The following is a 12,281-nucleotide window of genomic DNA, read 5'->3' on the forward strand; positions in this document are numbered from 1 at the left end:
TCCTATACATATACAAGTTCATCTCAAAGTCCAAAATGTTTCTTCATAGATGTAATGCTGAAGTAATACATATTTCAGATGAAAAGGGGATACGGCCGTTTCAAGATTCTTCAGTAAAAGTTCTTCCTCAGTCCCCACTAGAAACATATAATAAATAACATATACATTTATCCCAAAACATATATACAAAATTTACACTGTATACATACATACCAAAAACTAATATACTTTACACAGTATTCATCAATTTCAGCTTCAATAGTACATGACTGCACTTAGATATCAAGGATAGTCCTCATGTTTCACGCAGGGATATATTAAAAGTAGCAGTAACATCTCCTATTTTACTAGAAGCTAAATAGCTAACAGGTGTCTGTGATACAAGCAGTTGCAACAGTAATTAGAACACAGGTCCAGAATTCGGGCACAATTGACCTCTGCCCCAGTCGTAGACCATTTTCTCCAGTTCAAACATAATGAAAACGAGCTGAGGTTTTTTGTTATCTGGCACCTTGTAGGAAGGAGATTTGACCGATGTGATAAGGAAAGAATATTAAGACAGAAGGAATCATATTTCATCCACCTTCTTAATACCATGACACCACACGGATTGAATTTGGAAAATGATTTATCCTGGTTTTTGTAACCTCTATAGCTGTGGCCCCTTTAACTGAAATTGACCAGATCGCTGCGATCTGCTGACACTCGAAGCCAGCGGGGTGACCTTGGGCTAGTCACACTCTCTCAGCCCCACCTACCTCCCAGGGTGTCTGTTGTGGGGAGGGGAAGGGAAGGTGATTGGAAGCCGGTTTGATTCTCCCGTAAGTGGTAGAGGAAGTCGGCATATAAAAACCAACTCTTCTTCTTCTTCTTGGAGTAGAAGAATGAGTTGCATTCTGAAAGGGAATATCCTGCCATCTCCATGGCTCCTCACAGAAGGGAGGAGGTAGTTAAAAGAGCCCTTTGCCTACATCTCAGAGGGAGCGGATGAAATGTTCCATGGCTCTGTCACCGCTGCCCTCACTAGGGAGGGTGAGATTAAAGAGCCCTTTGCCTGTGTCTTGCCTTTCAAAGTGAGTCACTACGTTTCTTGCCCTTCAGTTCTTTCTTGACTGAAATATGGCCCCAGTTCAAATTTCGTTGCCGGGTAGGGGTGTCCAGCCCGAAGCTAATGGAAGCTGGCAAAGTTTTCGTTGCCTGCTAGTGAGGGCAGCACCCGTCTTTACACCTTCTTCTGGAAATAGAGCGCTGCCCGAGCCCCTTTGCATTAAACAGTCACTACTGTCATCCAATGGAACTTCATCCTTGGATTAGAGCACATGTCAGATCTCAGAAGGCCAGGGAGGGGCATGGACTAGAGTTACAGCCCTGGCGAGTTTACCTTGGGCAGACCATTGATGTCAGAGTGATGCTGTAGGGAGGGACAGCTTTTGAAATATAAAGATAGGTCAATCAAAGGCAAGTGGGCTGCCCACCGGAGAGCAGGAGGCATTCAAAACATGGTCCTCAACAGCTCGAGCTCTGTTGCTCTGCCTCCCTTCCTGTCCCAACTGCTCTTGGGCTTTAGTTTCATGTCCAAAATCTTCCTCTGCTTTCCAAAAATAAGCCACTGCCGCCATGCTGAAGGGAGAAAAACAAGAAGGGCGGTATTTTTAGGGCCATTAATTCTGACCACGTGCCCGGGAGGTGAACCTGATGGCCATCGCGCAAAGACGACTCATCACTATGTCCTGCGAAGCGAGCGTCCACTTGACGTTCCCTGCTTTTGTTGTCCTGGGTTTCCTGGCCGAGATAGTCTCCTCGTACCCAGTGGTGAGCAGAACAAATGGCACCCTGCTGGAGAGAGGATGGGAGTCCCTCTTGTCTAGGTCCCTTGCTGGAATGTCAGGAGACAGATCTGAAGTCAACTGGGAGACTGACTATTTGCTAGGAATCAAGCGGCAGCGGAAGCTTTACTGCAATGTGGGCATTGGGTTTCACCTCCAGATATTTCCAGATGGAAGGATAAGTGGCGTTCATGCTGAAAACCAATACAGTGAGTTGCATAACAATATGAAACGGTGCGATTGATGTCATGTAATTACGCCGGTCTCTAGTAATTACCCTTCCTAGAACCCAAAGGCTTCTGTCTTGATATTATTAGTAGAAGATACATACATCTGTTGGCTTTTAAAATTCTCTACGATCAATCAGTACCCAAAACCTCCAGGCTGAAACATATCCTAAATACTTGGACAAAATTAGACACCAACTTATTTTTACTTGGTTTGACAACCTGGAAAAGGCAAAGGGGTTGCAATAGTTCTTTCCTTCTTATCCTTGCAGGTGGAGTAATTTTGCTGAGGCTTATGCTACCTTTAAACTGATGTGTTTATGATGTTTAATCCCTGTTTGCAAAAAGCTTGATGAGAAATTAGGAAGAGAGCATGATCATTTGTTGATTTTAATGCATGATATTAAAAGAAGGCTTAAAAATAACAGCTTCTGTAACTGAAGTGTGATTATTTTACACATTGTTGCGATGTGATGGTTGGAAAGTAACGTTTTCCAGATTGTGGGTTTATTCTGAAGTTTAATTTGCCTTAAGTGCATTGCAACCTGCTCTGAGCTTGCTAAGCATGCAAAGGCGTTCCTGGGAGGGGTGTGTTGTACTGGACTACAAGTTATGACCTTATGACAGAGATAGTCTGCTGGCACAGAAAGCACGGATACAAATGACTAGGGAAAGGTTGCAAATATTTTTCCAATAAAGAGCAGCAAAGTCCGTGTGTGCAAAATACTGGCAAAAGAAAGCCTGGAGAAAGGTCTGGGAATGCCGGTTCCAAAGCGAAGTGATTGGATCAGCACTTTGGATCACTGGGAGCCCAGTGCAAGGGTGGTATAATATCCATGCAGTAAATATTTAAAAGCTAAAGGAATGCAAAAAAGGAAATACCTTGAGAATTCTTTAACAGGGATAAAACAAAAAGACCTTACTTTCTATAGATATAACTCTAAAAGCCTTTGAATGTTATTCATGCTGTTGGTGAAATGCTCCAACAATAAAAGCCCTTTTCATGTTTTGTAATTTGTAAGTTACCTCATTCTTTCTACTACAGCTCAGAAACGACACTTCTGGTACTAAAACGTCCCTTCTGGTACTAAAAGGGGGTTAACTTTGGGTGAATTGTACACACAATCAATTAAATGTAATCACTTAATTGGCTAAAGGGCCAATAATTAAAATAAAAGCATAGTCCTACTAATGACATTTAACTTTTAATTCGATTTTTATAGCCAGTTCCTAATTATTAAAAGAAAAAAATCTGTATTGCATAAAGGTTGTACTGCTAAATTCTACAAAGCTTCTTATAAGGGTTTCTGTCCTTATGTTAGTAATTTGAGGCAGGGCATCTATAAAACTGATGATACTCAGACAAATTTTTCTGCTTCTTTAGGTCTATTGGAAATCTCAACAGTAGAACGAGGTGTGGTTAGTCTGTTTGGTGTGAGAAGCACCCTTTTTATCGCAATGAACCAGAAAGGAAGATTATATGGCACTGTGAGTATATGGTGAAGGTTGGTCTTTAGACATTGGTCCAAGAAATTTATGAAATCTGGGTACTTTTTATCTGTAAAAATGCATTTGCTGCCTACAGTGCCTAGACTGTGCACATTAATAGAAATTCTATTATATTTCAGATGAGTTGGTTCCAATTCCTTTGGTGTGAATAAGAGATGGGCAGTGTAAGTCATACATTTAAGGTAGAATCACATTGCCTTGAGGCCAATTCACACATGTTAGAGCAGTTCCTCGGTGGAACAGGCTTCCTCGGGAGGTGGTAAGCGCTCCTTCCCTGGAGGTTTTTAAGAAGAGGTTAGATGGCTATTTGTCAGCAATGCTGATTCTGTGACCTTAGGCAGATGATGAGAGGGAAGGCATCTTGGCCATCTTCTGGTCACTAAGGGTGAGGGGAGGAGGTAGTTGTGAATGTCCTGTATTGTGCAGGGGGTTGGACTAGATGACCCTGGTGGTTCCTTCCAACTCTATAATTCTATGATTCTATGTATGCACATCACTTGATCCCTGTGCAATAGATTACTGTACACCTGATGACTCAGAGCCAAACTACCTGTCACATTGGCCATGGGTCCGACCCGTGGCCGCCAATGCCATTTTAGAGGAAAATTTGGCCATTTTAAAATTGCCACAAGGTCTGGGCTGCACCAGCACCAGGCAATCTTGTTTCCACACACATACACACACACACACATCTTTTCAAGTGCCAAAACAGTCATGGGGGGGGGGGAGCTGTTTCAGCACTTGAAAAAGCTTGAGGGGACAAGGTAGGGGGGGGACAAAATTGCCCGGTCCTGCCACAGCACACAGACCCTCAGAGCCATTTTTAAACAGCTACCTTTCCCTCAAAAATGGTGTTGGCAGCCAATGGTTGTACCTGTGGCAGCAGTATCATGTAGTTTGGCCCTCAGAGTTGAATGTGTGAACTGCCTCTATTGAAAATGGAGTCCTAACAGCTACACAATTGATTTTGCATGCTCAAAGGATATATCCATTCCTGTGGACATAATCCAATCCAAAGTAAACCATTCTTAACATGTTTAACTGTCCCACTGAAGTCAATCAGACTTTTCTTTATTAAACTGTCAGCTATCTTACCCCATTTACCTGAAAAGATTACTAGTTTTTCCCAACAAAAAAGAGGGGCCGGCTGAACTGTGCATGCAAGTATGTACAGTAATTTTTTTAAAATGTCTATTTATTTATTTTTAACTTTAACGTATTTATATACCTGCCTTTCTCACAGGCATCCTGGGACCCAAAGTTTTTTTGTGTGTAATATTTTTAAGGAGGATCATCTTACAAAGACTGTTGCACCGATAGGCAGTTGAGAATGACAGGTGAAGATATCCTGGGCCACACATGAGTCCAGGCCTGGATTTAAAAAAAAAAACCCTTCACTCTGAACCACAATAGTTGAATCAAGCATATCTGAAGCAAAATTAAATCAGATGTACTAGTTAATTCAATTGAAACATAGCTACTTAAATGACGGGAGTGACTTTTAATGATGGATTAAATTTCAAAGGGCTGAGATTGAATGGTGTCATACCTGCCTATTTTTCAAAGCTAGTTTAGATTTGGTGTTTGATTGTAATATATAACGGAAAATATTTTCAGAAAAGTGACCAAGACTTTGGTTTTGATTTAAACCAACTTTTAACAATTTATTACTGACACATTTTAAAAGTTATATGAATAGTTGATTATATGTTTATTCAGTAAATAATCCTTATTAGCATCACTAATCATTTCTAGAATACTTTTAACTATACAAAATTAATAACAATTCTGGGATTCTTTGTTTTCACAAGATCCCTGTGCAGTCAGTTAGACTGAGAGACAGGTCAGGTTCCATAATAAAATGTCAAAGTTGCTACTTTTATTTCATTATTAGCTTTATTTATAGTCCACCCTACTCACTGGGGCTCTAGGCAGATTACAAGTATGGTAAGAAATATTCACTCAATCAGCAAGCAAATTTTGAAGTATGATAAAAATATTGAGTCTAACAGCAAAGATTCCTGGTAAAACAGAATAATGCATATTACAGATTTGAGAAAGACTATACTGTCAGTCATTGAGGAGTACAGAATATAATCGAATCAATTATTCAGAATCTTATTCAAAACAATTATTCAGAATCTCATTCCTAACACTTGCTGAATATTGTAGTAAAATATCTGCAAATGCATTATAGCATGAAGCTGAGCCATCTACAACCACAAGGAAAAGCAGGGTATAAATATTTTAATACATTAATTAATATTAAAAATCCATCCTCCAGCTGCTTTATTAATTTTAAACTTTTTAAATAACTTTATACATTTCTTTTTCTTTCATAGAATTTTCTAGCAGATTCTGCATTTAAATTTGGGATGTGTAATCTTCCACAAGCTACAGTAGCATTTGAGTCAGATAGCTATAATTATCAAACACGTCCAATATCTATTTGAATTCTTCTTGAAATTTATTTGCTAACAGCTTGTCAGGGTTATCTTTGTTTTCAGGAAAGTGTTTTTGTTTTGTTTTGGATAGTTCCTCATTTGGTGGGCTAGGTATGTGCCTAAGGTATAGTTATTGCATTAAAGGTTTTATTATCCTATAAATCTCATTGGATTGAATGTTCTTGGAATGTCCTTTTTACCAAATGAGTGAGCTCATCCATTTATTTTATTTTGCTTTTTCTCTTGTTTTCTGCTTCTGTAAGTGAGCTGCGAAAGATATAAAATGCCCTTTAATAAAAGTTTGCTAGTTTCCAAATGATGGCTTAAATGTGTCTCATTCTTGATCATTTGTTTCTAAGAAAAAAATGGTAATTGTGTACATTTTGTTTGCAAAGTATTGGGTTGGATCACCAGGGCCGGTGCCAGTCATTTTTGCACCCTAGGCAAGGCTAACGAATTCTGCCCCCCACCCATTGCTAACCAATTTTCAAAAACAGATGTCTTGTAGAAAAATGAAAGCACAAAACTTTTTATAAGACATTATAATTAACTATATTCCATTAACTGTTATGGTAAAAAGGTAAAGGCCCCCTGTGCAAGCACCGGGTCATTCCTGACCCATGGGGTGACGTCACATCCTGACGTTTTCTAGGCAGACTTTGTTTACGGGGTGGTTTGCCAGGGCCTTCCCCAATCATCTTCCCTTTACCCCCAGCAAGCTGGGTACTCATTTTGCCAATCTTGGAAGGATGGAAGTCTGAGTCAACCTTGAGCCGGCTACCTGAAACCAACTTCCATCGGGATCGAACTCGGGTTGTGAGCAGAGCTTGGACTGCAGTACTGCAGCTTACCACTCTGCGCCACCGGGCTCCTAACTGTTGTGGTACTTATCTTAAAATAAAAAATATAAATTGTCAGTTGCATTTTTCCCCAAGAAACTAATCTGTTGAAAACCGTGCCCCTCAGGCCAGTTCTGCGCCCTTCTGAGGTCTGCGCCCTAGGCGACCGCCTAGTTCGCCTAATGGTAGCACCGGCCCTGCGGATCACTCAGTCTCACCCAACTCTCATCCATACTACAGCTTCCATCTCACATGGCATATGTACATGCAGATCTCATGATTCTCTGCCCAGTCTTTTTGGGTGGTCAAAAGAACCTTCCTGTATTGTAACCAGCCAGAAAGCTAGTTGAACACAACCCATGGTCTGGCAAGGGTAGATAATCTCGTACTAATGAGATTTAACTTTAACTGTGATCTGCATTTGATATTGAATCAGTCTTGGCTTCCAAAATTCTCCCCACTAATTTTCTGTGAATGCATTACACCCTTCTAAGCCCATTAATGCTGAGGGTGTAACTCTGTGTAGGACGGTACTGTCAGTTACCAAAAATAGATCTGTCCTTGAAGAACATCTTTTATGTGGGGCAGTGGTAAAAGTACAATTCTTTTCTATAGAGTTTTTTGAGTGAGCCCCATGGCGCCGAGTGGTAAGCTGCAGTACTGCAGTCAAAGCTCTGCTTACGACCTGAGTTCGATCCCGACGGAAGTCGGTTTCAGGTAGCCGGCTCGAGGTTGACTCAGCCTTCCTTCCTTCCGAGATTGGTAAAATTAGAACCCAGCTTGCTGAGGGTAAAGTGTAGACGGCCAGGAAAGGTACTGGCAAACCACCCTGTAAACATAGTCTGCCTGGGAAACATCAGGATGTGATGTCACCCCATGGGTCAGTAATGACCCGGTGCTTGCACAGGGGACTACTTTTACCTTTATGGAGTTCTTTATCTCTAAACATCTAAACAATAGCACTCCCATATCCCCACCCTCTCTGCTTCCTACTCTCCTTCCCAACCACCATCCAATCTACTTTTATCTGCCCCCCATCTTCAGCTATATTATTTATTTATACTCCACCTTTTTCCGCAATGGAAACCCAAAGCAGCTTACATCGTTGTCCTCTCCTCCATTTTATCCTGTGAGCAGTCTGGCTGTCCCAAACTGGGAGTGAAAAGCCTTGGAAAGGGGGCTCCTCCCCCAGCCTAAAGGAAGGAGTGAGTGAGGAAGAGGCAGTCTGTCTGACCCTGCCCTCCTTTCCAAAGGGAGGAAGGAAGGGACCCTGCCTAACCAATAGTTTGGGTGCTGCTCTCCTTGCCTTGCACGGGGCTCGGGTGGGCCAGGTACCCCTTCCCACACCTCAGGAGGGCTAGTTGCTGCTTCCCTGGTTTCACGTAGGGCTTGGGTGGACTGAGCCGAGCACCACCTCCAGCCACCACCTGGAGGTTGGCAACCCTACTCAGTGGGTTGGGCCACCTGCTACCTTCTCCATCTTTCCTTGGGCAGGGCAGATGTCACCCCCATCTCACCTTGGGCCGGGCACTACCTCCTTTGTCTTGCCTCAGCTGGGCCAGGCACTGCCTTCTGCATCTTGCCTCAGCCAGGTGCCACCTCCCATGTCTCACTTCATCAGCGTCCCCCATCTCACCTCAGCCGGACTGTGCGCCCCCTCCCTCTCTTACTTAGGGCAGGATGAGCCAGATGCTGCCTTCCCCTTCACCTCAGGTAGGCCAGGTGCCACCTTTGCATGCCAGGCTCAGGTGTTCTGTCACAGGGCTGGCCCAGTCAGGTGGGGTGGAAGCCATCCGCCCACGAAGCCTGAGGAGGGCAGGGTTTGGAGAGGGGATGGACTTCAATGCCATAGAGTCCAATTGCCAAAGCAGCCATTTTCACCAGGGGAACTGATCTCTGTTGCCTGGAGATCAATTGTAATAGCAGGAAATCTCCAGCCACCACTTGGAGGTTGGCAACCCTAGCCAGCAAGTAGATATGTGACTGGGTCTTAGGAATGCATATCAGAATGAACTCGCAAACATGGTGAATTATAACGCCTCCTGACATTAGCACACAAAAGACACTCCAAAAGAATATGTGCAATTGTGGTGATCAGGGACAGATTCGTTCTGAATAAGGTAAACATATGAACCTTCCTCCTATAAATGCCGAGGAGTGGGCATTTAGTCTGGCCAGAATGAACACTCTTAAAGATCAACAGATAGGTATAGGAGGGGAGAGATTTTGGAGGGAGGATACCAAAACGTTGGAATTAATAGGTGTGGCGTGCTCCAAAAACAGAGCTTTGGTGATCAATTAATCTTACACAATTTCTCACCAAAGTGAATGGTGCATGAAGGCCCAGGTCCTAGATATTGTCCAGGTTAACACCAAGAGCCAGGAGCTTCTCAAAGACAGTGTTAAACCATATTGACCTATAAGGGTCCTCTTTCAGGAATACCAGTTAGCCCTTACTGCTCAAATATGACTTGATGAACAATCTAAATGCTTGTAACTAAGCCCTTGTCCAAAGGGAAGTTCGGCCCAGTTCTGAATGAAGAGCCACATCACTTATGCAATGAGGAATGTTTAATCATTTCTGCAAAAACAATAGAAGATAGTCAATATTTTCATTAACCACAACAATCATTTTGGCTACTGCATAGAGAATAATTGGGATAACTTTTACGTTGCTTCTTGCTTCTTGAATTGGACTAATTAACCCCCCTACACACTCTCTGTGTCTCTTTGTACAGGATTAGGGTCTTTTATGCATGACTGTTTCACTCGCCGTCACCCCTCCAACGACTTTGGGTCTTTGTGTTGGTTATGCATGCTGCTTCCGACCTTCAGAGGTCGCCTTGATCTCCCCCTGCGTTTCCCCGCGTTTTGCCCGCGTTTTCAGAGACCTGTTTTTATCTCGAATTTGAAAACCCGGGCAAAACGTGGGGAAACCCAGAGACAGCATGCATTATCAACACAAAGACCCAAAGTCATTGGAAGGGTGACAGCGAGTGAAACCATGGGTACCTGATAATTTTGCTTGCCACCCACAGCTAAATCTCCACCCAAGGAACCAAGGCATTGGCAGCACTACTGGCACTTGGCTTTCTTCTCTACCCACCCAACTCCATTTTCTTTCCTGGCATGCCAAAATCTTCTCAGGTAGCCTTCATTCCCCCCCACAAAAAAAACTTAGGCCCAAAAAAGTTTGCTCACCTTGGGCCTAGAACAACCTGAAAGTGAGAACATAACCAAAAACTGGGGGGTCCTTGCTTGCCTTGGTCCTTCCGTGGGAGAGCCAAAAGTGTTTCGAAAAGGATAGTGGAAAGGTTTCACACAACCCAATTTGGGACTCATAGAAATTGTTAATAGAGGTTATCAGATGGTGCAGTGTACAGAGAATGAAACAACGACTGGCCAAGTATAGATTAATTCTGTAGGATAAACACAGGGGGTAAAAAGAAAAGAACTACCTTGTCAGTTTCACTATTTCAGTGTTTCCTGCCTCCTCCTCAGCTCATCTGAGGAGGGGGGAATTATTTCCGGTTATTTTTAGCATTAATGTGCCCTTAAGTTTATCTTTGGCCTTTTGCTCCATAAGAAGAGCTTTTGATGAATTTGTGCACGAGAGATAGGTCAATATCCAGATCTGGAAAACTGAGAGCAGAATCAAGGCATCCATCGCCTAAGGGTATAGCATCACTGCCTCCCTTCCCCCTGTACAAAGATGCATACACACACACACAAAAATAATAACCTCATTTTGAAAAAACATCAGTAAGATGTCATCTGCCAACATATGATCATGGCTTGGATCCAGCCAACGTTTCGCTGAATCTCATTTAATTATTCTCTTTAATACAGGCTCCATCTCATATGGCCTTTGTCCATACAGGTCCCATGATCCCAGCATAGCCTTTTTGTTGGACAAGGGGTTGGATCCCTTTTTCACCAGCAGAAAAGCTGGGAGGATCCAGCCAGCTTTTTCACTGTGGGCAAAAACGCATGGTCGCTTTATCCTCCTTTAATCCCTGTTTTAGCCAGGATCGAATGCACATTAGGCGAAACGCATGGGTTCGATCATGGATGAATCCTGGATGAAACAGGGATTAAAGGAGGATAAAGCGACCATGCGTTTTCGCCCTGCAGTCTCACCCAGTTCCCCTCCTTATTCCAAATGGCTTTTGTCCATGCACGTCCCATAATCCCAAGTATAGCCTTTGAGGGGGTTGGTCAAAAGGAACCAATCCCTCCTTCCATGTTCACCACCAGAAAAGCTGGTTGGATCCAAACCCGTGTGCGTTTGTGTGTGTGTGTGTGCTTTCAGTTACTTGAATTGTCTGACTTACTGGTTAGCATAAATAACTAAATGCAATAACGTTAGCAATTTATTAGCTGATTGGATCGATCAGAAATGTCAGACCAACATTTTTCTGTGTTGGACCTATCCTGGTTGTCTCCGCAGCACAGTACTGCTGCCACCACCTGTCCTTCATGCCTACCCAATCCCACATGGGAAGATCTCCCATTGTTTCCCCAGGTATATTCATCTGTCCCCTTCCGTTTGCATCTTCTGCCAGCAGTGAAAACTTTTTTGTTTTGTTTGACATTCCCTCAGTGATTCCTCCTTCCTTTCCCAATATTTTAACTGTTGTTTTCATGTCTTTGCATGTATTTTAGCTCTGGTTTTAATGGTTCAATGTTGTATGTGTTTTTTCCTGTGGGTTTTAATGGTTTTTAAATGTTTCATTATGTATGTTTTGATTTGTTAACCGCCTTGGTGGACCTTGTAAGGGCAGAAAGGCGAGACATACATTCTATAAAATTAAATAGAAGTAATTCCTTTCTGTCTTCTCCTTTAGGCAACTTTTCAAGATGAATGCAAATTCAGAGAAACTCTCCTTCCCAATAACTACAACGCCTATGAGTCGTATGCCTACAGAGGCTCTTACATAGCCCTCAGCAAGTACGGGAAAGTGAAGCGCGGATGCAAAGTCTCTCCTGCTCAGACAGTCACACACTTTTTACCCAGATTGTGAAAATGAGAGTCAGGAGCATTCAAGTACTGTTTCATTTTGCACATGTGAATAATCTCCCGGGTAAAGTATTGATCTTCACACTTCCGTGAATATATGTATATCTGAATGAAAATTATTTGAACTGGATCTGTTACACAGATACCCAATCAGGTGCCGGTTCGCTACCTTCCCTACAATGCTTTCAAGATAGGACGTACTTTGCAAGACACTGAAAAAATGATTGATCGGGGTTTCCCCATGAGAATGCTAGGGTATCGCAACATGGGTGCTTGTTGTAACTGGTGCTGTTTCAGTGAGCCTCGGATGGAAGAACCACAAATGTCTGAGACTTTTTTTTTTTATATAAGTGATAGCTATCATTTACCAGCCACCTTAATAACAATCTTTTATTTTAGTGGCTTTTATTATATTA

At 42.6% G+C, this 12,281-nt stretch overlaps 1 protein-coding gene across 1 annotated transcript; it reads left to right on the forward strand.

Moving 5' to 3' along the window:
- Positions 1-1,501: 1,501 nt before the first annotated feature.
- FGF6 (fibroblast growth factor 6) lies at positions 1,502-11,999 on the forward strand. The gene is made up of 3 exons (XM_056862833.1): positions 1,502-2,035; positions 3,438-3,541; positions 11,693-11,999. The coding sequence occupies exons 1-3, from the start codon at positions 1,696-1,698 to the stop codon at positions 11,867-11,869; spliced, it is 621 nt and encodes a 206-aa protein (XP_056718811.1). The 5' UTR covers positions 1,502-1,695; the 3' UTR covers positions 11,870-11,999.
- The last annotated feature ends 282 nt before the right edge of the window (positions 12,000-12,281 follow it).

Source organism: Euleptes europaea, chromosome 17 (assembly GCF_029931775.1).
Source record: "Euleptes europaea isolate rEulEur1 chromosome 17, rEulEur1.hap1, whole genome shotgun sequence".
Lineage (NCBI taxonomy): Eukaryota > Metazoa > Chordata > Lepidosauria > Squamata > Sphaerodactylidae > Euleptes > Euleptes europaea.

Coding starts and splice junctions, on each gene's coding strand:
- FGF6 (XM_056862833.1), top strand. CDS start 1,696: ATGGCCATCGCGCAAAGACGACTCATCACTATGTCCTGCGAAGCGAGC. Junction 2,036..3,437: donor TCATGCTGAAAACCAATACA/GTGAGTTGCATA, acceptor CTGCTTCTTTAG/GTCTATTGGAAATCTCAACA. Junction 3,542..11,692: donor AAGGAAGATTATATGGCACT/GTGAGTATATGG, acceptor CTTCTCCTTTAG/GCAACTTTTCAAGATGAATG.